Here is a 25,288-nt window from a genome sequence, read left to right as displayed (position 1 = left end):
AGTGGCCTTCATGAAGAGATTAGTTAGCCACGCACTGATGACCATAGAGTTCAGTCAGAGCCGATAGCATCTCTCACAGACAAAGACCACATTCATAGCTTTCACCTCATTAGTAGAGTACAGTGTGTGTGTGTGTGTGTGTGTGTGTGTGTGTGTGTGTGTGTGTGTGTGTGTGTGTGTGTGTGTGTGTGTGTGTGTGTGTGTGTGTGTGTGTGTGTGTGTTTGGCCGGTAATGAGGCTCAAGTGTCATTGTACAGGTTTGTCAGCGAGAATCTGGAGGTCCTGAATGTGATGGCTGTCCTGCTTACTGAATACAGACAATCGCTCTTCTACTGTTATTGACCTAGAGCAGGGGTGTCCAACTCATTTAGCCACCAGGGGTCGCATTCCGTCTTCAACTCATTTAGCCACCAGGGGTCGCATTCCATCTTCAACTCATTTAGCCACCAGGGGTCGCATTCCGTCTTCAACTCATTTAGCCACCAGGGGTCGCATTCCGTCTTCAACTCATTTAGCCACCAGGGGTCGCATTCCGTCTTCAACTCATTTAGCCACCAGGGGTCGCATTCCGTCTTCAACGAGTCCGGAGGGCAGCACAAATTTTTTCAAATATTTTCTTGCCTTCAAAATTTGAAAAAAAAGAAGTATTTTTTAAAGTCTATCCATCATTTTGGGCATTTTCCATGTTCCTTGACTGTCTAGCTTTCATTTCGGTGATCATAGGCGAGTTGGACACAATCAAGAAACTGCATGAACGTAGGTCCATTATCATTCTACACAGTTTTTTTGTTGTCATGTTAAAGTATACATTCTTTAACATACTGTTCACAACATCACACTCCATCAATAACAGCTGTCTCCTGGTGTTCACAACATCACACTCCATCAATAACAGCTGTCTCCTGGTGTTCACAACATCACACTCCATCAATAACAGCTGTCTCCTGGTGTTCACAACATCACACGCCATCAATAACAGCTGTCTCCTGGTGTTCACAACATCACACTCCATCAATAACAGCTGTCTCCTGGTGTTCACAACATCACACGCCATCAATAACAGCTGTCTCCTGGTGTTCACAACATCACACTCCATCAATAACAGCTGTCTCCTGGTGTTCACGACATCACACAACATCAATAACAGCTGTCTCCTGGTGTTCACGACATCACACAACATCAATAACAGCTGTCTCCTGGTGTTCACAACAGCATCTGTTTGTGTGTGAGCTTGTTAGACGTGATCGTGAGAGGAAAGGACGAGGTAGTCCCACACAGCACGACAGTTAAGGCTACAGGACAAAAGAGAAAAGTTATAACCCGTTCTCACTGACAGACTCTTTCAATAGGATCAGCTGTCACATGCTAACAACACAAAAGACACGTGTGTTTCACAGAAACCACACCGTCTAGCCCTCAACACATCATCCATCCTGGTTTCCTTTCCTTTTTGTATGGCCTGGGCCTCTCACTGAAGGACAACCACTTCATTAATCAGGTGCAGATGCTTGGTGATGACACGGTGTGTATTCACTAGGAACCAAACCGGTAGCAAAACGGGACTGAAACGAGGAGGGTCTACGTGAACCTGTCCAATAAGAAACTCTTGTTTTTGTTGCTAAATAATTATTTTTGCTACAGTGGGCACTAATGAATGCACCCATGGCTACTTTGAGTCATTATCAGTTCAGGATATTTCTTGCCTCACCTAATAAATCAGACATCTGTACGGAGACTGTGCAGCTTTGAGAAGTTCAAAAGGCACGGGGGGAAAAGGTTCTCAACAGGCAGAATGTATTTTAAAACAATTCTCGACTGGAAAGCTTGTCCACTTATGTCGTCGTGAGATGATGCTTTTGACCACAGGATTTCTTTAAAATTGGGTGAAGGTCAAGCTAGATTGCCATGTCTATTCTGAAGCCGCGTGTGAGACAAAGAGGGAGAAAGATGAATTGAGATGTGATAACTGTTGACTGGAGGGTCAGATACAGGGTGTTATACACTTCCCCTGGAGGACAGTCCTTTGGGGACAGAGTTTGAGCACCTTAATCCCTATAAAGTGTGCTACTGCTGACTGGGGCCCATAGGGCTATGTAGTGCATCATGTAGGGAATAGAGGGCTATTTGAGACGTAGGTGTTAGTTACCCCCTGAGCCAGTAGTTAGGGCTATTTTGGGTCAGTCAGTCTGGTTAGAACTGTTAGGTCTTAGTTACCACCAGTCAGTGAGCCAGTCAGTCTATTTTAACACAGTACTGTTAGGTCTTCGGTCTTAGGTCAGTCACTTGGGTCAGTCAGTCTGGTTTAACACAGAACTGTTAGGTCTTAGTTACCACTTGGGTCAGTCAGTCTGGTTTAACACAGAACTGTTAGGTCTTAGTTACTACTTGGGTCAGTCAGTCTACAGTGGCAAAAGTATTCACCCCTCTTGGAATTTATCCTATTTTGTTGCCTTACAACCTGGAATTAAATGGGGTTTTGGGAGGGGAGGGGGTTGTATCATTTGATTTACACAACTTTCCGACCACTTTAAAGATGCAAAATGTTTTTTGTGTGTGAAACAAACAACAAATAAGACACTATTCACCCCCCCCCCCCCAAAGTCAATACTTTGTAGAGCCACCTTTTGCAGCAATTACAGCTGCAAGTCTCTTGGGGTATGTCTCTATTAGCTTGGCATATCTAGCCACTGAGATTTCTGCCCCTTTTTCAAGGCAAAACTGCTCCAGCTCCTTCAAGTTGGATGAATTCGGCTGGTGTACAGAAGTCCGCTGGTGTACAGCAATTGGATTAAGGTCTGGGCTTCGACTAGGCCATTCCAAGACATTTAAATGTTTCCTCTTAAACCACTCAAGTGTTGCATTAGAAGTATGCTTAGGGTCATTGTCCTGCTGGAAGGTGAACCTCCGTCCCAGTCTCAAATCTCTGGAAGACAAACAGGTTACCTTCAAGAATTTCCCTGTATTTAACGCCATCCATCATTCCTTCAATCCTGACCAGTTTCCCTGCCCATGAAAAACATCCCCATAGCATGATGCTGCCACCACCAAGCTTCACTGTGGGGATGTTGTTCTCGGGGTGATGAGGTGTTGGGTTTGCGTCTGCGTCACACACAGCATTTTATTTGATGGCCAAAAAGCTCAGGTTTAGTCTCATCTGACCAGATTACCTTCTTCCATATATTTGAGCAGTCTCCCACCTTCTGGCGAACATCAAACGTGTTTACTTATTTTCCTCTTTAAGCAATGGCTTTTTTCTGGCCACTCTTCCATAAAGCCCAGCTCTGTAGAGTGTATGTCTTAAAGTGGTCCTATGGACAGATACTCCAATCTCCGCTGTGGAGCTTTGCAGCTCCTTCAGGGTCATCTTTGGTCTCTTTGTTGCCTCTCTGATCAATCCCCTCCTTACCTGGTCTGTGAGTTTTGGTGGGCGGCCCTCTCTTGGCAGGTTTGTTGTGGTGGCATATTCTTTCCATTTTGTAATAATGGATTTAATGGTGCTCCGTGGGATGTTCAAAGATTCAGATATTTTTTTATATAACTCCTTGGTCTTCATTGTGCTACTTGCTTGGTGGTGTTGCAGAGTCTGGGGCCTTTCAGAACAGGTGTATATATACACACTGAGATCATGTGACAGATCATGTGACACTTAGATTGCACACATGTGGATTTTATTTAACTAATTCTGTGACTTCTAAAGGCAACTGGTTGCTCCAGATCTTATTACATATAACTTTACCCTTTTTATATATTGTTTTGAATCTTTTTCAAGAAGCATTTCTTTTCATTTCAGTTCACCAATTTGGACTATTTTATGTCCATTCTATGAAATCCAAATAAATAAAAAAACATTTAAATTATAATATTATAATAAATTACAGGTTGTAATGCAACAAAATAAGAAAATGCCAAGGGGTATGAATACTTTTTCAAGGTACTGTAGTTTAACACACAGTACTGTTTTCAAAGGGTTGGGTCTTAGTTACCCCCTGAGTCAGTCAGTCAGTCTGGTTTGGTCATTGAATGATTGATGATTGTTAGGAGCCTGTGAGAGATGTGATTGACACCCCCATAAGCCATCGGGTAATGAAGCCTTCATGTTTAGGCTACATCTCATCACCCTGCTGCATTGGGACTCAGAAAGAAATGCATTTCAATACACCTGCGATAAAATCTGAAAGCGGTACTGACACCAACAGGCTACCTGAACAGCTTCTATCACCAAGCCATAAGACTGCTAACAAAATGGCTTCACGGACTAGCTTGAGTTAACCTTGTTCACATTTTAAGTCTATGCACGCTCACTGGACTACACACAGACAGGGCACACACATAACACACACATTTATAGTGACTACACACACAACACACACATTTATAGTGACTGCACACACACACACACACACACACACACAATCTTCATTTATTCTGCTGCTACTCTGTTTACCATTATGATGCCTAGCAACCATACCCCTCTACATAAATCAAATCAAATGTTATTTGTCACATACACATGGTTAGCAGATGTTAATGCGAGTGTAGCGAAATGCTTGTGCTTCTAGTTCCGACAATGCAGTAATAACCAACAAGTAATCTACCCTAACAATTCCAAAACTACTACCTTTTAGACACAAGTGTAAGGGGATAAAGAATATGTACATAAAGATATATGAATGAGTGATGGTACAGAGCAGCATAGGCAAGATACAGTAGATGGTATTGAGTACAGTATATACATATGAGATGAGTATGTAAACAAAGTGGCATAGTTAAAGTGGCTAGTGATACATATATTACATAAAGATGCAGTAGATGATATAGAGTACAGTATATACGTATGCATATGAGATGAATAATGTAGGGTATGTAAACATTATATTAGGTAGCATTGTTTAAAGTGGCTAGTGATATATTTTACATAATTTCCCATCAATTCCCATTATTAAAGTGGCTGGAGTTGAGTCAGTGTGTTGGCAGCAGCCACTCAATGTTAGTGGTGGCTGTTTAACAGTCTGATGGCCTTTAGATAGAAGCTGTTTTTCAGTCTCTCGGTCCCAGCTTTGATGCACCTGTACTGACCTCGCCTTCTGGATGATAGCGGGGTGAACAGGCAGTGGCTCGGGTGGTTGTTGTCCTTGATGATCTTTTTGGCCTTCCTGTGACATCGGGCGGTGTAGGTGTCCTGGAGGGCAGGTAGTTTGCCCCCGGTGATGCGTTGTGCAGACCTCACTACCCTCTGGAGAGCCTTATGGTTGTGGGCGGAGCAGTTGCCGTACCAGGCGGTGATACAGCCCGCCAGGATGCTCTCGATTGTGCATCTGTAGAAGTTTTGAGTGCTTTTGGTGACAAGCCGAATTTCTTCAGCCTCCTGAGGTTGAAGAGGCGCTGCTGCGCCTTCTTCACGATGCTGTCTGTGTGGGTGGACCAATTCAGTTTGTCTGTGTTGTGTACGCAGAGGAACTTAAAACTTACTACCCTCTCCACTACTGTTCCATTGATGTGGATAGGGGGGTCTTCCCTCTGCTGTTTCCTGAAGTCCACAATCATCTCCTTAGTTTTGTTGACGTTGAGTGTGAGGTTATTTTCCTGACACCACACTCCGAGGGCCCTCACCTCCTCCCTGTAGGCCGTCTCGTCGTTGTTGGTAATCAAGCCTACCACTGTTGTGTCGTCCGCAAACTTGATGATTGAGTTGGAGGCGTGTGTGGCCACGCAGTCGTGGGTGAACAGGGAGTACAGGAGAGGGCTCAGAACGCACCCTTGTGGGGCCCCAGTGTTGAGGATCAGCGGGGTGGAGATGTTGTTGCCTACCCTCACCACCTGGGGGCGGCCCGTCAGGAAGTCCAGTACCCAGTTGCACAGGGCGGGGTCGAGGGGTCGAGACCCAGGGTCTCGAGCTTGATGATGAGCTTGGAGGGCACTATGGTGACAAACAGTATGACTAAACCTGCTTTTTTAATATGGAGTTGGTCCCCCATTTGCTAATATAACAGCCTCCACTCTTCTGGGAAGACTTTCCACAAGAGAATTAGTGAGGCCGGACACTGATGTTGGGCGATTAGGCCTGGCTCGCAGTCAGCGTTCCAATTCATTAAATTATCCACGCAAAAACACCAGTCTCAACATCAACAGTGAAGAGGCAACTCCGGGATGCTGAGAGAAGCAATGAAAAAGCCATATAAAAAGAAAAGATTAAGATGGGCAAATGAACAGACACTGGACAGAGGAACTCTGCCTAGAAGGACAGCATCCCGGAGTCGCCTCTTCACTGTTGAAGTTGATACTGGACAGAGGATCTCTGCCTAGAAGGCCAGCATCCCGGAGTCACCTCTTCACTGTTGATGTTGAGACTGGTGTTTTGCGGGTCCTATTTAATGAAGCTGCCAGTTGAAGACTTGTGAGGCATCTGTTTCTCAAACTAGACACTAATGTACTTGTCCTCTTCCTCAGTTGTGCACCGGGGCCTCCCACTCCTCTTTATATTCTGGTTAGAGCCAGTTCGCGCTGTTCTGTGAAGGGAGTAGTACACAGTGTGGTACGAGATCTTCAGTTTCTTGACAATTTCTCACATGGAATAGCCTTCATTTCTTAGAACAAGAACAGACTGACGAGTTTCAGAAGAAAGGAATTTGTTTCTGTCCATTTTGAGCCTGTAATCAAACCCACAAATGCTGAAGCTCCAGATACTCAACTGGTCTAAAGAAGACCAGTTTTATTGCATCTATAATCAGAACAACAGTTTTCAACTGTGCCAACATAATTGTAAAAGTGTTTTCTAATGATCAATTAGCTTTTTAAAATGATAAACTTGGATTAGAGCACACAACGTGCCGTTGAAACACAGGAGTGATGGTTTCTGATAATGGGCCTCTGTACGCCTATGTAGATATTCCATTAAAAATTCTTTCCAGACAATTTCATTTACAACATTAACAATGTCTAGACTGTATTTCTGATAAATTTGATGTTATTTTAAAATGGACAGAAAATGTGCTTTTCTTTCAAAAACTAGGACATTTCAAAGTGGCCCCAAACTTTTGAACGGTAGTGTATCCCTGTACAAACAGTATCTACCTCCATCACTCCAGTATCTACCTCCATCACGCCAGTATCTACCTCCATCACGCCAGTATCTACCTCCATCACGCCAGTATCTACCTCCATCACGCCAGTATCTACCTCCATCACGCCAGTATCTACCTCCATCACGCCAGTATCTACCTCCATCACTCCAGTATCTACCTCCATCACTCCAGTATCTACCTCCATCAATTATCTACCTCCATCACGCCAAATCTACCTCCATCACTCCAGTATCTAGCGAGTATCACAACATCCGTTCCATCACTCCAGTATCTTTCCATCATCCAGTATCTACCTCCATCCCTCCAGTATCTACCTCCATCCCTCCAGTATCTACCTCCATCCCTCCAGCATCTACCTCCATCCCTCCAGTCTACCTCCATCCCTCCAGCATCTACCTCCATCACGCCAGTATCTACCTCCATCACTCCAGTATCTACCTCCATCACTCAAGTATCTACCTCCATCACTCCAGTATCTACCTCCATCACGCCAGTATCTACCGCCATCACGCCAGTATCTACCTCCATCACGCCAGTATCTACCTCCATCACGCCAGTATCTACCTCCATCACGCCAGTATCTACCTCCATCACTCCAGTATCTACCTCCATCATCCAGTATCTACCTCCATCACGCCAGTATCTACCTCCATCACGGCAGTATCTACCTCCATCACGCCAGTATCTACCTCCATCACTCCAGTATCTACCTCCATCACTCCAGTATCTACCTCCATCACTCCAGTATCTACCTCCATCACTCCAGTATCTACCTCCATCACTCCAGTATCCCTGTACATACAATATCTACCTCCATCACTCCAGTATCCACCTCCATCACTCCAGTATCCACCTCCATCACTCCAGTATCCACCTCCATCACTCCAGTATCCACCTCCATCACTCCAGTATCCACCTCCATCACTCCGGTATCCACCTCCATCACTCCAGTATCCCTGTACATACAGTATCTACCTCCATCACTCCAGTATCTGCCTCCATCACTCCAGTATCCCTCTACATACAGTATCTACCTCCATCACTCCAGTATCTACCTCCATCACTCCAGTATCTACCTCCATCACTCCAGTATCCCTCTACATACAGTATCTACCTCCATCACTCCAGTATCTACCTCCATCACTCCAGTATCTACCTCCATCACTCCAGTATCTACCTCCATCACTCCAGTATCTACCTCCATCCCTCCAGTATCTACCTCCATCACTCCAGTATCCCTGTACATACACTATCTACCTCCATCACTCCAGTATCCCTGTACATACAGTATCTACCTCCATCACTCCAGTATCTACCTCCATCACTCCAGTATCTACCTCCATCACTCCAGTATCTACCTCCATCCCTCCAGTATCCCTCCACATACAGTATCTACCTCCATCACTCCAGTATCTACCTCCATCCCTCCAGTATCTACCTCCATCACTCCAGTATCCCTCTACATACAGTATCTCCATCACTCCAGTATCCCTCCACCACTCCAGTATCTACCTCCATCAGTATCCCTCCAGTATCTACCTCCATCACTCCAGTATCTACCTCCATCCCTCCAGTATCTACCTCCATCACTCCAGTATCCACCTCCATCACTCCAGTATCCCTCTACATACAGTATCTACCTCCATCACTCCAGTATCTACCTCCATCACTCCAGTATCCCTACATACTCCATCACCCTCCAGTATCTACCTCCATCACTCCAGTATCCCTCTACATACAGTATCTACCTCCATCACTCCAGTATCTACCTCCATCACTCCAGTATCCCTCTACATACAGTATCTACCTCCATCACTCCAGTATCCCTCTACATACAGTATCTACCTCCATCACTCCAGTATCTACCTCCATCACTCCAGTATCTACCTCCATCACTCCAGTATCTACCTCCATCACTCCAGTATCTACCTCCATCACTCCAGTATCTACCTCCATCACTCCAGTATCTACCTCCATCACTCCAGTATCCCTGTACATACAGTATCTACCTCCATCACTCCAGTATCCCTATACATACAGTATCTACCTCCATCACTCCAGTATCTACCTCCATCACTCCAGTATCCCTGTACATACAGTATCTACCTCCATCACTCCAGTATCTACCTCCATCACTCCAGTATCTACCTCCATCACTCCAGTATCCCTATACATACAGTATCTACCTCCATCACTCCAGTATCTACCTCCATCACTCCAGTATCCCTCTACATACAGTATCTACCTCCATCACTCCAGTATCTACCTCCATCCCTCCAGTATCCCTCTACATACAGTATCTACCTCCATCACTCCAGTATCTACCTCCATCCCTCCATATCCCTCTACATACAGTATCTACCTCCATCACTCCAGTATCTACCTCCATCACTCCAGTATCTACCTCCATCACTCCAGTATCCCTGTACATACAGTATCTACCTCCATCACTCCAGTATCTACCTCCATCACTCCAGTATCTACCTCCATCACTCCAGTATCCCTGTACATACAGTATCTACCTCCATCACTCCAGTATCTACCTCCATCACTCCAGTATCTACCTCCATCCCTCCAGTATCCCTCTACATACAGTATCTACCTCCATCCCTCCAGTATCCCTCTACATACAGTATCTCCATCACTCCAGTATCTACCTCCATCACTCCAGTATCCCTCTACATACAGTATCTACCTCCATCACTCCAGTATCTACCTCCATCACTCCAGTATCCCTGTACATACATTATCTACCTCCATCACTCCAGTATCTACCTCCATCACTCCAGTATCCACCTCCATCACTCCAGTATCTACCTCCATCACTCCAGTATCTACCTCCATCACTCCAGTATCCCTGTACATACATTATCTACCTCCATCACTCCAGTATCCCTCTACATACAGTATCTACCTCCATCACTCCAGGATCTACCTCCATCACTCCAGTATCCCTGTACATACATTATCTACCTCCATCACTCCAGTATCTACCTCCATCACTCCAGTATCCCTATCAGTATCTACCTCCATCACTCCAGTATCCCTCCATCACTCCAGTATCAGTATCTACCTCCATCACTCCAGTATCCCTCCATCACTCCAGTATCTACCTCCATCACTCCAGTATCTGTACCTACCATCACTCCAGTATCCCTCTACATACAGTATCTACCTCCATCACTCCAGTATCCCTCTACATACAGTATCTACCTCCATCACTCCAGTATCTACCTCCATCCCTCCAGTATCCCTCTACATACAGTATCTACCTCCATCACTCCAGTATCTACCTCCATCCCTCCAGTATCTACCTCCATCACTCCAGTATCCCTCTACATACAGTATCTACCTCCATCACTCCAGTTTCCTTATACATACAGTATCTACCTCCATCACTCCAGTATCCCTCTACATACAGTATCTACCTCCATCACTCCAGTATCTACCTCCATCACTCCAGTATCTACCTCCATCACTCCAGTATCCCTCTACATACAGTATCTACCTCCATCACTCCAGTATCTATACCTATCTACCTCCATCACTCCAGTATCCCTCTACATACAGTATCTACCTCCATCACTCCAGTATCTACCTCCATCACTCCAGTATCTACCTCCATCACTCCAGTATCTACCTCCATCACTCCAGTATCTACCTCCATCACTCCAGTATCTACCTCCATCACTCCAGTATCTACCTCCATCACTCCAGTATCCACCTCCATCACTCCAGTATCCACCTCCATCACTCCAGTATCCACCTCCATCACTCCAGTATCTACCTCCATCCCTCCAGTATCTACCTCCATCACTCCAGTATCCCTCTACATACAGTATCTACCTCCATCACTCCAGTATCTACCTCCATCACTCCAGTATCTACCTCCATCACTCCAGTATCTACCTCCATCACTCCAGTATCTACCTCCATCACTCCAGTATCTACCTCCATCACTCCAGTATCTACCTCCATCCCTCCAGTATCTACCTCCATCACTCCAGTATCCCTCTACATACAGTATCTACCTCCATCCCTCCAGTATCCCTCCATCACTCCAGTATCCACCTCCATCACTCCAGTATCCACCTCCATCACTCCAGTATCTACCTCCATCACTCCAGTATCCACCTGTACATTATAAATATGTTATTGGACACTAATTTAGCTTCTTACTTTCTGGAGTTAGTCTTATTTCTTATTTTAATGTCTTGTGTTTTTATTCATGTGTCTTATTTCTTGTGTTTTTATTCATGTGTCTTATTTCTTGTGTTTTTATTCATGTCTTATTTCTTGTGTTTTTATTCATGTCTTATTTCTTGTGTTTTTATTCATGTCTTATTTCTTGTGTTTTTATTCATGTGTCTTATTTCTTGTTATTTTGTGCCACATTGATATTGATCACTGCTGTGTCGGATTTTGAGTTTGCAAGAAAGGCATCACTGTACTTGTGAATGTGACATTAAAACAAATCTGTGTTGAACGACCAATAAAAACCTTGATTTGAGACAGAATCTCTATGACCCCTGGTCCTCACTGCCACCCCTGTTTTATGGGTCATGATAGAACACCATAGTGGTTCATGGCCATTGATTTTGGCTGAGTTGATCTGGGAGCTTGTGGATGATAATGTGACAGAATGGATCAGCTGCGTGTCTTGACTGATGGAGTGGAGGGAGGGAGTGGAGGGAGGGAGTGGAGGGAGGGTTGAGACGAGAGAGAGGACTGGCAGGTAGCCAAGCAGTTAAGAGCATTGGGCCAGTAACCGAAAAGGTTACTCGGGGTTGAATCCCCGAGCAGACTAGGTGAACAATCTGTCGATGTGCCCTTGAGCAAGGCACTTAACCCTAATTGCTCCTGTATGTTGCTCTAGATAAGAGCATCTGATCAATGTAAAATGACTGCTCTTGTTCCTGTGATAGACTGTACACCCTCAGAGGATCAGTGTGTGTGTGTGTGTGTGTGTGTGTGTGTGTAAATTGTTGGCAAAAGGTAACAGCGACAGCTGTGATGTACAGTTGGCCATTCCTCGCTTCACTAGCACAATCCCCCCGACTAGAAGGTGACACACAGGAAGAGAGGAGTGATGGAGCAACAACAACAAAACCAGCAGAGAGAAACCCAGGTGAGAAAAGGTCATAGCCTGGTCCCAGATCTGTAGTCTCCTTCTATAGCCTGGTCCCAGATCTGTTGTCTCCTTCTATAGCCTGGTCCCAGATCTGGTGTCTCCTTCTATAGCCTGGTCCCAGATCTGTTGTCTCCTTCTATAGCCTGGTCCCAGATCTGTTGTCTCCTTCTATAGCCTGGTCCCAGATCTGGTGTCTCCTTCTATAGCCTGGTCCCAGATCTGTTGTCTCCTCCTATAGCCTGGTCCCAGATCTGTTGTCTCCTTCTATAGCCTGGTCCCAGATCTGTTGTCTCCTTCTATAGCCTGGTCCCAGATCTGTTGTCTCCTCCTATAGCCTGGTCCCAGATCTGTTGTCTCCTCCTATAGCCTGGTCCCAGATCTGTTGTCGCCTTCTATAGCCTGGTCCCAGATCTGTTGTCGCCTTCTATAGCCTGGTCCCAGATCTGTTGTCTCCTTCTATAGCCTGGTCCCAGATCTGTTGTCTCCTTCTATAGCCTGGTCCCAGATCTGTTGTCTCCTCCTATAGCCTGGTCCCAGATCTGTTGTCTCCTCCTATAGCCTGGTCCCAGATCTGTAGTCTCCTTCTATAGCCTGGTCCCAGATCTGTAGTCTCCTTCTATAGCCTGGTCCCAGATCTGTTGTCTCCTTCTATAGCCTGGTCCCAGATCTCCTCCTATAGCCTGGTGTCTCCTTCTATAGCCTGGTCCCAGATCTGTTGTCTCCTCCTATAGGTCCTGGTCCCAGAGATCTGTTGTCTCCTTCTATAGCCTGGTCCCAGATCTGTTGTCTCCTCCTATAGCCTGGTCCCAGATCTGTTGTCTCCTCCTATAGCCTGGTCCCAGATCTGTTGTCGCCTTCTATAGCCTGGTCCCAGATCTGTTGTCGCCTTCTATAGCCTGGTCCCAGATCTGTTGTCTCCTATAGCCTGGTCCCAGATCTGTTGTCTCCTTCTATAGCCTGGTCCCAGATCTGTTGTCTCCTCCTATAGCCTGGTCCCAGATCTGTTGTCTCCTACTATAGCCTGGTCCCAGATCTGTAGTCTCCTACTATAGCCTGGTCCCAGATCTGTAGTCTCCTTCTATAGCCTGGTCCCAGATCGGTTGTCTCCTTCTATAGCCTGGTCCCAGATCTGTTGTCTCCTTCTATAGCCTGGTCCCAGATCTGTTGTCTCCTTCTATAGCCTGGTCCCAGATCTGTTGTCTCCTATTATAGCCTGGTCCCAGATCTGTTGTCTCCTTCTATAGCCTGGTCCCAGATCTGTTGTCTCCTATAGCCTGGTCCCAGATCTGTTGTCTCCTACTATAGCCTGGTCCCAGATCTGTTGTCTCCTTCTATAGCCTGGTCCCAGATCTGTTGTCTCCTTCTATAGCCTGGTCCCAGATCTGTTGTCTCCTCCTATAGCCTGGTCCCAGATCTCTTGTATTCTTCTATAGCCTGGTCCCAGATCTGTTTGTGCTCTTGCCAACTCCATTGCTCATTGTAAAAGCCCTACATGTTTGGCATGATAGCACAAACACACTGGAAGATTGGATTTCTCCTTCTCTAACTTGTTACCAGAGTATTGACACAGGTACAGCCGACTGGCGCTAGTAAACGTTGAAAGGAACATTTTAAGAAATGTTTTTGTCGAGAAATAAATTGTTGTCGAGATCACGTTATGAAACATGTAGGACTGTAGTTGTTCGGTAGTTCAAAAGCTAGTGGCTTCAGAAATTATTCATTCAGTTCAACGTGTTCACTACTCGATCTGGACAACGATTTTTCAGGTAAATAAATAAATAAATATATATGTTTGAAACGGATCTTTAACGTTAGTTAGCGCTAGTCGGCTATAAACGCTGGAATTTCTTCTTCTCTAGCACGTTACCAACACATGCAGTCAGAGCCCGCCTGATTTCCTGCCATTCTACACATTTTGCCATGGGGCATAGGAGACGCTGTTGCAGTTTTAAAGCTAGTTTGCTGCCATTCTACACATTATGCCATGGGGCATAGGAGACACTGTTGCAGTTTTAAAGCTAGTTTCCTGCCATTCTACACATTTTGCCATGGGAATAGGAGACGCTGTTGCAGTTTTAAAGCTAGTTTCCTGCCATTCTACACATTTTGCCATGGGGCATAGGAGAACCTGTTGCAGTTTTAAAGCTAGTTTCCTGCCATTCTACACATTATGCCATGGGGCATAGGAGACACTGTTGCAGTTTTAAAGCTAGTTTCCTGCCATTCTACACATTTTGCCATGGGGCATAGGAGACACTGTTGCAGTTTTAAAGCTAGTTTCCTGCCATTCTACACATTTTGCCATGGGGCATAGGAGACACTGTTGCAGTTTTAAAGCTAGTTTGCTGCCATTCTACACATTTTGCCATGGGGCATAGGAGACACTGTTGCAGTTTTAAAGCTAGTTTGCTGCCATTCTACACATTTTGCCATGGGGCATAGGAGAACCTGTTGCAGTTTTAAAGCTAGTTTCCTGCCATTCTACGCATTTTGCCATGGGGCATAGGAGACACTGTTGCAGTTTTAAAACTAGTTTCCTGCCATTCTACACATTTTGCCATGGGGCATAGGAGACACTGTTGCAGTTTTAAAGCTAGTTTGCTGCCATTCTACACATTTTGCCATTGGAATAGGAGACACTGTTGCAGTTTTAAAGCTAGTTTCCTGCCATTCTACACATTATGCCATGGGGCATAGGAGACACTGTTGCAGTTTTAAAGCTAGTTTCCTGCCATTCTACACATTTTGCCATGGGGCATAGGAGACACTGTTGCAGTTTTAAAGCTAGTTTGCTGCCATTCTACACATTTTGCCATGGGGCATAGGAGACACTGTTGCAGTTTTAAAGCTAGTTTGCTGCCATTCTACACATTTTGCCATGGGGCATAGGAGACGCTGTTGCAGTTTTAAAGCTAGTTTCCTGCCATTCTACACATTTTGCCATGGGGAATAGGAGACGCTGTTGCAGTTTTAAAGCTAGTTTCCTGCAATTCTACACATTTTGCCATGGGGCATAGGAGACACTGTTGCAGTTTTAAAACTAGTTTCCTGCCATTCTACACATTTTGCCATGGGGAATAGGAGACGCTGTTGCAGTTTTAAAGCTAGTTTCCTGCAATTCTACACATTTTGCCATGGGAATAGGAGACACTGTTGCAGTTTTAAAGCTAGTTTGCTGCCATTCTACACATTTTGCCATGGGGCATAGGAGACGCTGTTGCAGTTTTAAAGCTAGTTTCCTGCCATTCTACACATTTTGCCAAGGGGCATAAAAGACACTGTTGCAGTTTTAAAGCTAGTTTGCTGCCATTCTACACATTATGCCATGGGGCATAGGATAAACTGTAGCAGTTTTAAAGCTAGTTTGCTGCCATTCTACACATTTTGCCATGGGGTGGAGAGAAATGTTTGTAGTTTTTAAGATGATATCTGAGTAAGAGTGACTAACAACATCAATGGGGGGGCCCTCGGTCGGTAAGTCCACCATGATTACTACAAGTTTAGATAGCTGGGTAGACTAACTTATCAATCTAAACCAACATGAGGACATGGGCTAATTGAGTGACTGCAGGTGACTGGCATGAAGAGGAGACAAACTGTTGGTGCACAACCACATTACACCTTGTGTATTCTAGGGCTGGGCGATATATCGGATTCATTCGATTAATTTAAATGTATGTTTTAGCACGATGTCTGTATCGAAAGAATCTGGGGTTTTATTTTTTTGTTCATTTGTTCAGTGTTTAGGAATGTCTTTTTGGTCTCGCCTCCTCCTGTGCTGTGTGACACCAAGCCCCTCCCTCCTCCTGTGCTGTGTGGCACCAAGCCCCTCCCTCCTCCTGTGCTGTGTGGCACCAAGCCCCTCCCTCCTCCTGTGCAGTGTGACACCAAGCCCCTCCCTACTCCTGTGCTGTGTGACACCAAGCCCCTCCCTCCTCCTGTGCTGTGTGACACCAAGCCCCTCCCTCCTCCTGTGCTGTGTGGCACCAAGCCCCTCCCTCCTCCTGTGCTGTGTGGCACCAAGCCACCGATTTATGTGCTAAGCGGGTCTAGTCTGTGTTTAATAAATTTCGCGATGGGCATAAAAAAAAATATTAAAAAAGGCGCATTTATATAAGGAGACGTCAACTCGTTTCTCATTCTGAGAAATAAGCATCATCTTATTAGACCCCTGGATTTCAACGTCTAAACAACTATGAACAGGCTGTGTTGTTCAAACCGTTGGGAGACGGGACAGGACATGTGTACTCATAACAGTTAAGACTGTTACCGACCGCGTTTGCATGCAAATAGATCCAAATCGGCTAGACGTGAAGTATAAAAGAGGAGCTACTCACGAGCACGTGGGCTTTATTCACGAGACCTGTGTTAAATGTTCTAGAACGCCTGTTGGACATTATTAATGGTGGTGCATTACGCATGGGTCTGGTTAATATTTTTTATTCATTGTATTTTCTTAGAGAGACTTGAAAGCCAGATGAGTGATTATTAAAAAAAATAATAATAATAGCTGGTTAAACGATTTTAATAAAATAATTTAATTATTAGAGGGTCTTGTGGTTGTGGAAGGTTTATAGTTAGCCTTAGGTATACATTTACAAGCCCTGAATTCATTAGATTATCCCTGACGCTTTGAAATGCAGTGTATTGGCCTTTAATTGTGCAACAATGATTATTTAAGACTACGGTACCATGCACACAATAATGTGATTGTTGTGGATAGTCAGATTAATGTAATAATTCATTTTAAAACGTTTACACTCTTTGCAAGAAGAACGATTAACCCTAATAATTCTGTTTGGAAGGACACATCTGAAATCAGGCTACCTGATGGGACTTGGATAAATGCAGAAAATTACCAAATCAAAATAAATGTTCTACCACAGCGACCATGTTATTTTTGGGAAGCATATTTTATTCTGAATTCAGACATATAAAGTTTGGATGTGAAAACTACTTTGAGACGCATTTTGTTCCGAACTCACTTCCCTTAAAGCTGAAAAGGGAGGCTGGTGCACATGGGCTGATCAAATAGCGCCCTCCGGAACTCTGATCAAATACGCCCTCCGGAACTCTGATCAAATACGCCCTCCGGAACTCTGATCACATACGCCCTCCGGAACTCTGATCACATACGCCCTCCGGAACTCTGATCAAATAGCGCCCTCCGGAACTCTGATCACATACGCCCTCCGGAACTCTGATCAAATACGCCCGCTGGAACTCTGATCAAATACGCCCTCCGGAACTCTGATCAAATAGCGCCCTCCGGAACTCTGATCAAATAGCGCCCTCCGGAACTCTGATCAAATAGCGCCCTCCGGAACTCTGATCAAATAGCGCCCTCCGGAACTCTGATCAAATAGCGCCCTCCGGAACTCTGATCAAATAGCGCCCTCCGAACTCTGATCAAATAGCGCCCTCCGGAACTCTGATCAAATAGCGCCCTCCGGAACTCTGATCACATACGCCCTCCGGAACTCTGATCAAATACGCCCGCCGGGACTCTGATCAAATAGCGCCCTCCGGAACTCTGATCACATACGCCCTCCGGGACTCTGATCAAATAGCGCCCTCCGGAACTCTGATCAAATAGCGCCCTCCGGAACTCTGATCAAATAGCGCCCTCCGGAACTCTGATCAAATAGCGCCCTCCGGAACTCTGATCAAATAGCGCCCGCTGGAACTCTGATCAAATAGCGCCCGCCGAACTCTGATCAAATAGCGCCCTCCGGAACTCTGATCAAATAGCGCCCTCCGGAACTCTGATCAAATAGCGCCCTCCGGAACTCTGATCAAATACGCCCTCCGGAACTCTGATCAAATACGCCCTCCGGAACTCTGATCAAATACGCCCTCCGGGACTCTGATCAAATACGCCCTCCGGGACTCTGATCAAATACGCCCTCCGGGACTCTGATCAAATACGCCCGCAGGGACTCTGATTAAGGGGTTCTTATGTCCTAATAATTTGAAAGATTTCTCAGAGAACCTGTTGTTTTAATCGCTGTGTGCTCACTTAGATTTTGACCGTAATGGTGTTTACATGACTATTCTCTACCCCAGGGGCAGGGAACTTCTATTCTCTACCCCAGGGGCAGGGAACCACTATTCTCTACCCCAGGGGTTCTCTATCCCAGGGGCAGGGAACTTCTATTCTCTACCCCAGGGGCAGGGAACTTCTATTCTCTACCCCAGGGGCAGGGAACTACTATTCTCTATCCCAGGGGCAGGGAACTTCTATTCTCTACCCCAGGGGCAGGGAACTTCTACTCTACCCCAGGGGCAGGGAACTACTATTCTCTACCCCAGGGGCAGGGAACTACTATTCTCTACCCCAGGGGCAGGGAACTTCTATTCTCTACCCCAGGGGCAGGGAACTTCTATTCTCTACCCCAGGGGCAGGGAACTTCTATTCTCTACCCCAGGGGCAGGGAACTACTATTCTCTACCCCAGGGGCAGGGAACTTCTATTCTCTACCCCAGGGGCAGGGAACTTCTATTCTCTACCCCAGGGGCAGGGAACTTCTATTCTCTACCCCAGGGGCAGGGAACTTCTATTCTCTACCCCAGGGGCAGGGAACTTCTATTCTCTACCCCAGGGGCAGGGAACTTCTATTCTCTACCCCAGGGGTAGGGAACTACTATTCTCTACCCCAGAGGTAGGGGGGTAGGAAACTACTATTCTCTATCCCAGGGGCAGGGAACTACTATTCTCTATCCCAGGGGTAGGGAACCTATTCTCTACCCCAGGGGTAGGGAACGTCTATTCTCTACCCCAGGGGTAGGGAACTACTATTCTCTACCCCAGGGGCAGGGAACTACTATTCTCTACCCCAGGGGCAGGGAACTACTATTCTCTATCCCAGGGGCAGGGAACTACTATTCTCTATCCCAGGGGCAGGGAACTACTATTCTCTATCCCAGGGGCAGGGAACTGGGGCAGGGAACTTATTCTCTACCCCAGGGGCAGGGAACTTCTATTCTCTACCCCAGGGGCAGGGAACCACTATTCTCTACCCCAGGGGCAGGAAACTACTATTCTCTATCCCAGGGGTAGGAAACTACTATTCTCTATCCCAGGGGTAGGGAACTACTACTATAGATGTTGACCGTACGCCGATTAAGATGAGCAGAGGATGGTGTTTACATGACTAATGCCATACTCAACCTTCTGCCATAACCAGTTTAACATCCTACTACCACCTGTGCATGTAAACGTACTCACTGAAACGATAATAACATTGTGTCGTCATCAGCACAGCATTCTTCCTGAGGATAAATTTATGAAGAAGTACAAGTATCCTGATCAAAATCGAATCAGATGTTAATTGGTCACAAGTTTAGCAGATGTTATTGCGGGTGTAGCGAAATGCAGGGTTCAGATCCCACCAGTTAAGATGTTGGATTCCAAAGCGCACGGTCAGGGTTCAGATCCCACCAGTTAAGATGTTGGTTTCCAGAGCGCACGGTCAGGGTTCAGATCCCACCAGTTAAGATGTTGGATTCCAAAGCGCACGGTCAGGGTTCAGATCCCACCAGTTAAGATGTTGGATTCCAAAGCGCACGGTCAGGGTTCAGATCCCACCAGTTAAGATGTTGGATTCCAAAGCGCACGGTCAGGGTTCAGATCCCACCAGTTAAGATGTTGGATTTCAAAGCGCAAGGTCAGGGTTCAGATCCCACCAGTTAAGATGTTGGATTCCAAAGTGCAAGGTCAGGGTTCAGATCCCACCAGTTATATACACATGAAGCCTAACACCATTTCCTCCATGGACCAAGGTTACTCACTTCTCTCCCTCAGGGTTCAGATCCCACCAGTTAAGACATTAGTTTCCAAGGTTACTCACTTCTCTCCCTGCAGCTTGTTGGTCTTCACTATCAGGTCCTGGGTCTGATCCTTGGCTGCCTGTTGAAACACACAGAGACCCATTTAGCAATTAAAGTTCTTCACAGTCACCTCGGCCGAAAGAAATTAACGAAATACAACAGTAGTTCTTTAGGCTGAAAAAATAATGCATGTGTCAAGGGCCCGGGTTAAAAGTAGTTCACTATATAGGGAATAGGGAGCTATTAGAGACGCAACCCATGTCTGTTTTCAAAGTGATTTACAGTAGCTAGATACCTTCAATCTGCTGCTCATCTCTTAACAGGTGATTTAGAGTAGCTAGATACCTTCAATCTGCTGCTCATCTCTTAACAACAGGTGATTTACAGTAGCTAGATACCTTCAATCTGCTGCTCATCTCTTAACAACAGGTGATTTACAGTAGTTAGCTTGATATTTATTTTAATTTAACTAGGCAAGTCAGTTGATAAGAACAAATTCTTATTTTACAATGGAGGCCAAACCCTAAATCCGGACAACGCTGGGACTATTGTGCGCCGCCCCATGGGACTCCCAATCAAGGCCGGTTGAGATACAGCCTGGAATCGAAGCAGGGCCTGTAGTGACGCCTCTAGCACTGAGGTGCAGTGCCTTACATGGCTGCGCCACTCGGGAGGCACCAGATAAAGTTGTCCCCATGTGCAGTTGCAAACCATAATCTGGTTTTTTTAAGGCGGTTTTGGAGCAGTGGCTTCTTCCTTGCTGAGTGGTCTTTCAGGTTATGTCGATATAGGACTTTTTTTACTGTGGATATAGATACTTTTGTACCTGCTTCCTCCAGCATCTTCACAAGGTCCTTTGCCGTTGTTCTGGGATTGATTTGCACCAAAGAGCGTTCATCTCTAGGAGACAGAACGCGTCTCCTTCCTGAGTGGTATGATGGCTGCGTGGTCCCATGGTGTTTATACTTGCATACTATTGTTTGTACAGATGAATGTGGTATCTTCAGACATTTGGAAATTGCTACCAAGGATGAACCAGACTTGTGGAGGTATTTTTTTCCGAGGTCTTGGCTGATTTCTTTTGATTTCCGCATGATGTCAAGCAAAGAGGCACTGAGTTTGAAGGTAGGCCTTGAAATACATCCACAGGTACACCTCCAATTGACTCAAATGATGTCAATTAGCCTATCAGAAGCTTCTAAAGCCATGACATCACTTTCTGGAATTATCCAAGCTGTTTGAAGGCACAGTCAACTTAGTGTATGTAAACCTCTGACCCACTGCAATTGTGATACAGTGAATTATAAGTGAAATAATCTGTCTGTAAACAATTGTTGGAGAAATGACTTGTGTCTTGTACAAAGTAGATGTCCTAACCGACTTGCCAAAACTATAGTTTGTTAACAAGACATTTGTGGAGTGGATGAAAAACAAGTTTTAATGACTCCAACCTAAGTGTATGTAAACTTCCGACTTCAACTGTACCTTCAATCTGCTGGTCATCTCTTCACAACAGGTGCTCATGGCCTGGACGTCCTCGTGCACACTCTCAAGCTCCTAGGAGGAAGCAAAAACATGTAAAAAAAACAAAAACATGTCAAAGCCAATTAATCAGTCTGCAAAGGTTATCAGGGCTTCTTGAATTTAACAAGTAGAATTTAACAAGCAAGTAGCCAAATAACTATTTGTTTTACACTGTACCAGTGTTGCAGTACTCGAGTCCAGGACTCTCTGACTCAAGTCTGATTTTCACGACTTGTGACTCGACCATTGGTGATTCGGACTAGTGACTCGTATTCGCACTTCAACTGGATATAAAAGGGGTATTTATGAGTGTGTAGGCTCTATTATCACCCTGCAGCCTACTAAAGGATGGAACTGGATATAAAAGGGGTATTTATGAGTGTGCAGGCTCTATTATCACCCTGCAGCCTACTAAAGGATGGAACTGGATATAAAAGGGGTATTTATGAGTGTGCAGGCTCTATTATCACCCTGCAGCCTACTAAAGGATGGAACTGGATATAAAAGGGGTATTTATGAGTGTGCAGGCTCTATTATCACCCTGCAGCCTACTAAAGGATGGAACTGGATATAAAAGGGGTATTTATGAGTGTGCAGGCTCTATTATCACCCTGCAGCCTACTAAAGGATGGAACTGGATATAAAAGGGGTATTTATGAGTGTGCAGGCTCTATTATCACCCTGCAGCCTACTAAAGGATGGAACTGGATATAAAAGGGGTATTTATGAGTGTGCAGGCTCTATTATCACCCTGCAGCCTACTAAAGGATGGAACTGGATATTTAAGGGGTATTTATGAGTGTGCAGGCTCTATTATCACCCTGCAGCCTACTAAAGGATGGAACTGGATATTTAAGGGGTATTTATGAGGGTGCAGGCTCTATTATCACCCTGCAGCCTACTAAAGGATGGAACTGGATAGGCGACCATGATAAGCAGAATATTAGCAGCGAGGGTTCTGTTCTCTAGCAGTGGGAAGGCCGCACCACACCGCGGCACACTCAGCATAGATAAGCTGCATGATCGTGGGCCGGCAGGCTCCTCCTCCAGTCATAGGCTACACATTACCCAGAGTGATTCTCTTTTTGATATTGAAAACAACACTACTATTGAGTTTAATACTAAACAACAGTCTAGCTCCCACAGCCAGTTCTGACAAGTCTCCCTTTAGTTCTCTCTGCAACAACAACGACACAAATATTAGTGCGCAATTACAAAAAACAGTAACAGAGCCAGATATACCATTAATTTATGTAGTGATTAAGTAGTGAAACACAGATATTGAGTAGAACATGTCAGGTGGTGATGAATAGTACATTACTTGTTTACATTTTTAGAAGAGTTGGAGACATGTCATCTGATGGCTACTAGAAACATTTGCATAATAAGACCTACCATAAATTAATGGTTTGTGACTCGGACTCGACCATCAGCCATAGGGACTCGTGACTCAAGCACAGGGGACTTCGAACTCGACTAGAGGTTTAGTGACTCGACTACAACACTGCATTGTACTAGCTAGCTAGCGTGAACTGAAATGCAATGGAGTTTAAAAACGCCACCGAAAATTACACTTCCAGGTTGATGTTTTTTTAAATGGCGCCAACATCTCAGTTTGGTCACTAACTTTATTTCGAATTTCAAAGGACCAACCCGATCAAATATCAACTAAATCGCATCATTTGAAGAGATGAATAAAGTCAGATTTAGCCATGCACATATTACTGTCTGAGTTCACATGAAGTACAACAAAGCACTTTAAAGGCATTCAGTCCCCCCTGTAGTCTAAAGTCTAGTTAAACTTTAACTAGCTACCTCTTTGACATCTTTAAATATCCTGGCAAACTCTTCGTTGATGTTCAGGCTCCGTCTCTCGATGTCTCCCCGCAGGTTCCGGCGGGTCCGAAGACTGTTCTCTGTGAAGAACACCGACAGAGCCTTCAGAGCTTCCAACATCTCCTACAATACAAGAGGGATGGTTATCATTGCGACGTTGGCTAACACTGGATCAACTAAAGTTGGCAAATAAATTATACGCCGTTTCTACTAATAAATGTAGTTGCGCTCGCCAGTTTGTAGTCCTTAAAAACTGAAATGAGTTAGCCATGGCTCGTTGATTAAAGCCTATGGAGAAATTAATAGGTTTTTCTGGAGGGTTTTTGGATAAACACTGTAAATAAGGTCTATGCGATAATAAGTCATAACATTTATGAATTAAAGCTTTAATGTTCTTGTTTTGACTACATAAATACTTCAAAATCCACGTCAGTCGACGAACAAAACGTATACGTTTTTACCACAGATCTTATTTTAGTCGTTCATAAAGAGCCATGGCGGAGTTAGCCTCCGTTGGTGCTTATACAAAGACGTCAATACTAATGCTCTCTATGGAACAATTAGGATTGAAATATCAAATGAAATACAGAAATCAATTAGCGACTAAGGTTAGCTTGCTAGATAGAAGATCACAAGTGCTATATATGCGTTCCTCCTAGCTAGCAGTTAGACTTGACCGGTCATTGTCATCAACGAAGGACTCGACTTGGTCTTACCTTGTCATTATCTAGCCTAGTCTCTAGAATTTTATTGAGTTTCCTAGACAGTGGGTTATTCTGCTGACAAGGCACATTGCCACTGTTTTGAATTAAAGCGGTTTCAGTTGACATTTCGACTTTATTCTCTGACATTGTAAACAATCTTCTCCACGTCAAACCAGGAAGATGTTTGGTGCGTCGGCAATAAATGTCCGGGTAGATACATTAGAACACAAAGGCAAAGAGTGTCCTACTTTGTGTTGTACATTCCTTATTATTACCAGTAGAATATTGTATTATTCGATTACAGAGTAACAATTTATGTTGTGTGCATGAACCCCTTACAAATTATATAATTCATATTAGTTATATAGTATGGCGGTCATAAAGAACATCAAGGTAAACAAAGAAAACACATGGGATTACTTTAAAAAATTAGATCTTCCCAAGAAAGACCAACAAAAATAATATTGTGAGGGTGTGAAAAAACCCCACAATGACACAGAATAAATACATTGGATAGCTACACAGTCACAGATCTTATTGCATTACATCGTAGAGGAATTGGATTGTGTCCTGCTCCGTGTTCACTCTAGACCTCTCAGAGGGAAACAGAGTTATGACTTTCAATGGTCTATCTCTCTCTCTCTCTCTCTCTCTCTCTCTCTCTCTCTCTCTCTCTCTCTCTCTTAAAAAAAAAATGTTAGTAATTTAGCAGACGCTCTCACCCAGAGCGACCTACAGTGAGTGCATTCATTTTAAGACAGCTAAATGGGACAACCACATATCAATTGCATAGAAAGCTAAATTTTCCTCAATAGCGTTGCCATCAGTAGAGTCGGGGGAGGCTGGTTCAGGTTTAATTCATTCATTCTAAAAATAATAATTGGGGGGGGGGGGGGTTGAGGAGAGGTGGCGGATTATTTAAGATACTGTTTGAAGAGGTAGGGTTTCAGATGTTTTTAGAAGATGGGCAGGGACTCAGGAGGAAGCTGGTTTTGGGAGAGAAGAGCAAAGATTGTGGCGGTGCATGGCCATCCGGGCTGGGGCTGAGTGGTTAGGGTTGTAGGAAAGGGAGACAGAAAAGGAAACACAGTAGTGATCAGAGACCTGGAGGGGGCTTACAGTGAAATGAGTAGGAAGACAGCCTCTTGTAAAGATGAAGTCATGCATATTGCCTGTCTTGT

General features: G+C 44.9%; 1 protein-coding gene and 1 long non-coding RNA gene across 2 annotated transcripts in view; both read right to left on the bottom strand.

The window, feature by feature from the left end:
• Positions 1 to 24,299, bottom strand: part of LOC135553487 (conserved oligomeric Golgi complex subunit 6-like) — a 42,622-nt gene extending 18,323 nt beyond the window's left edge. Inside the window, exons 1-4 of the mRNA XM_064985590.1 lie at positions 24,120 to 24,299; positions 23,383 to 23,526; positions 21,529 to 21,600; positions 20,064 to 20,122 (exon numbers count right to left, since the gene is read on the bottom strand). Coding sequence (XP_064841662.1) covers positions 20,064 to 20,122; positions 21,529 to 21,600; positions 23,383 to 23,526; positions 24,120 to 24,254 — 410 coding nt within the window. The 5' untranslated portion in view covers positions 24,255 to 24,299. The remainder of the gene's footprint in view (positions 1 to 20,063; positions 20,123 to 21,528; positions 21,601 to 23,382; positions 23,527 to 24,119) is intronic.
• Positions 8,802 to 9,415, bottom strand: LOC135551587 (uncharacterized). Its single transcript, XR_010457333.1, has 3 exons — positions 9,349 to 9,415; positions 9,231 to 9,268; positions 8,802 to 9,188 (listed from the first exon to the last, which is right to left on the bottom strand). It is a non-coding gene; the product is annotated as an uncharacterized LOC135551587 (long non-coding RNA).
• Positions 24,300 to 25,288: the final 989 nt, after the last annotated feature.

Source organism: Oncorhynchus masou, chromosome 13 (genome assembly GCF_036934945.1).
Source record: "Oncorhynchus masou masou isolate Uvic2021 chromosome 13, UVic_Omas_1.1, whole genome shotgun sequence".
Classification (NCBI taxonomy): Eukaryota; Metazoa; Chordata; class Actinopteri; order Salmoniformes; family Salmonidae; genus Oncorhynchus; species Oncorhynchus masou.
This window is presented reverse-complemented; position numbering and strand designations above follow the sequence as displayed.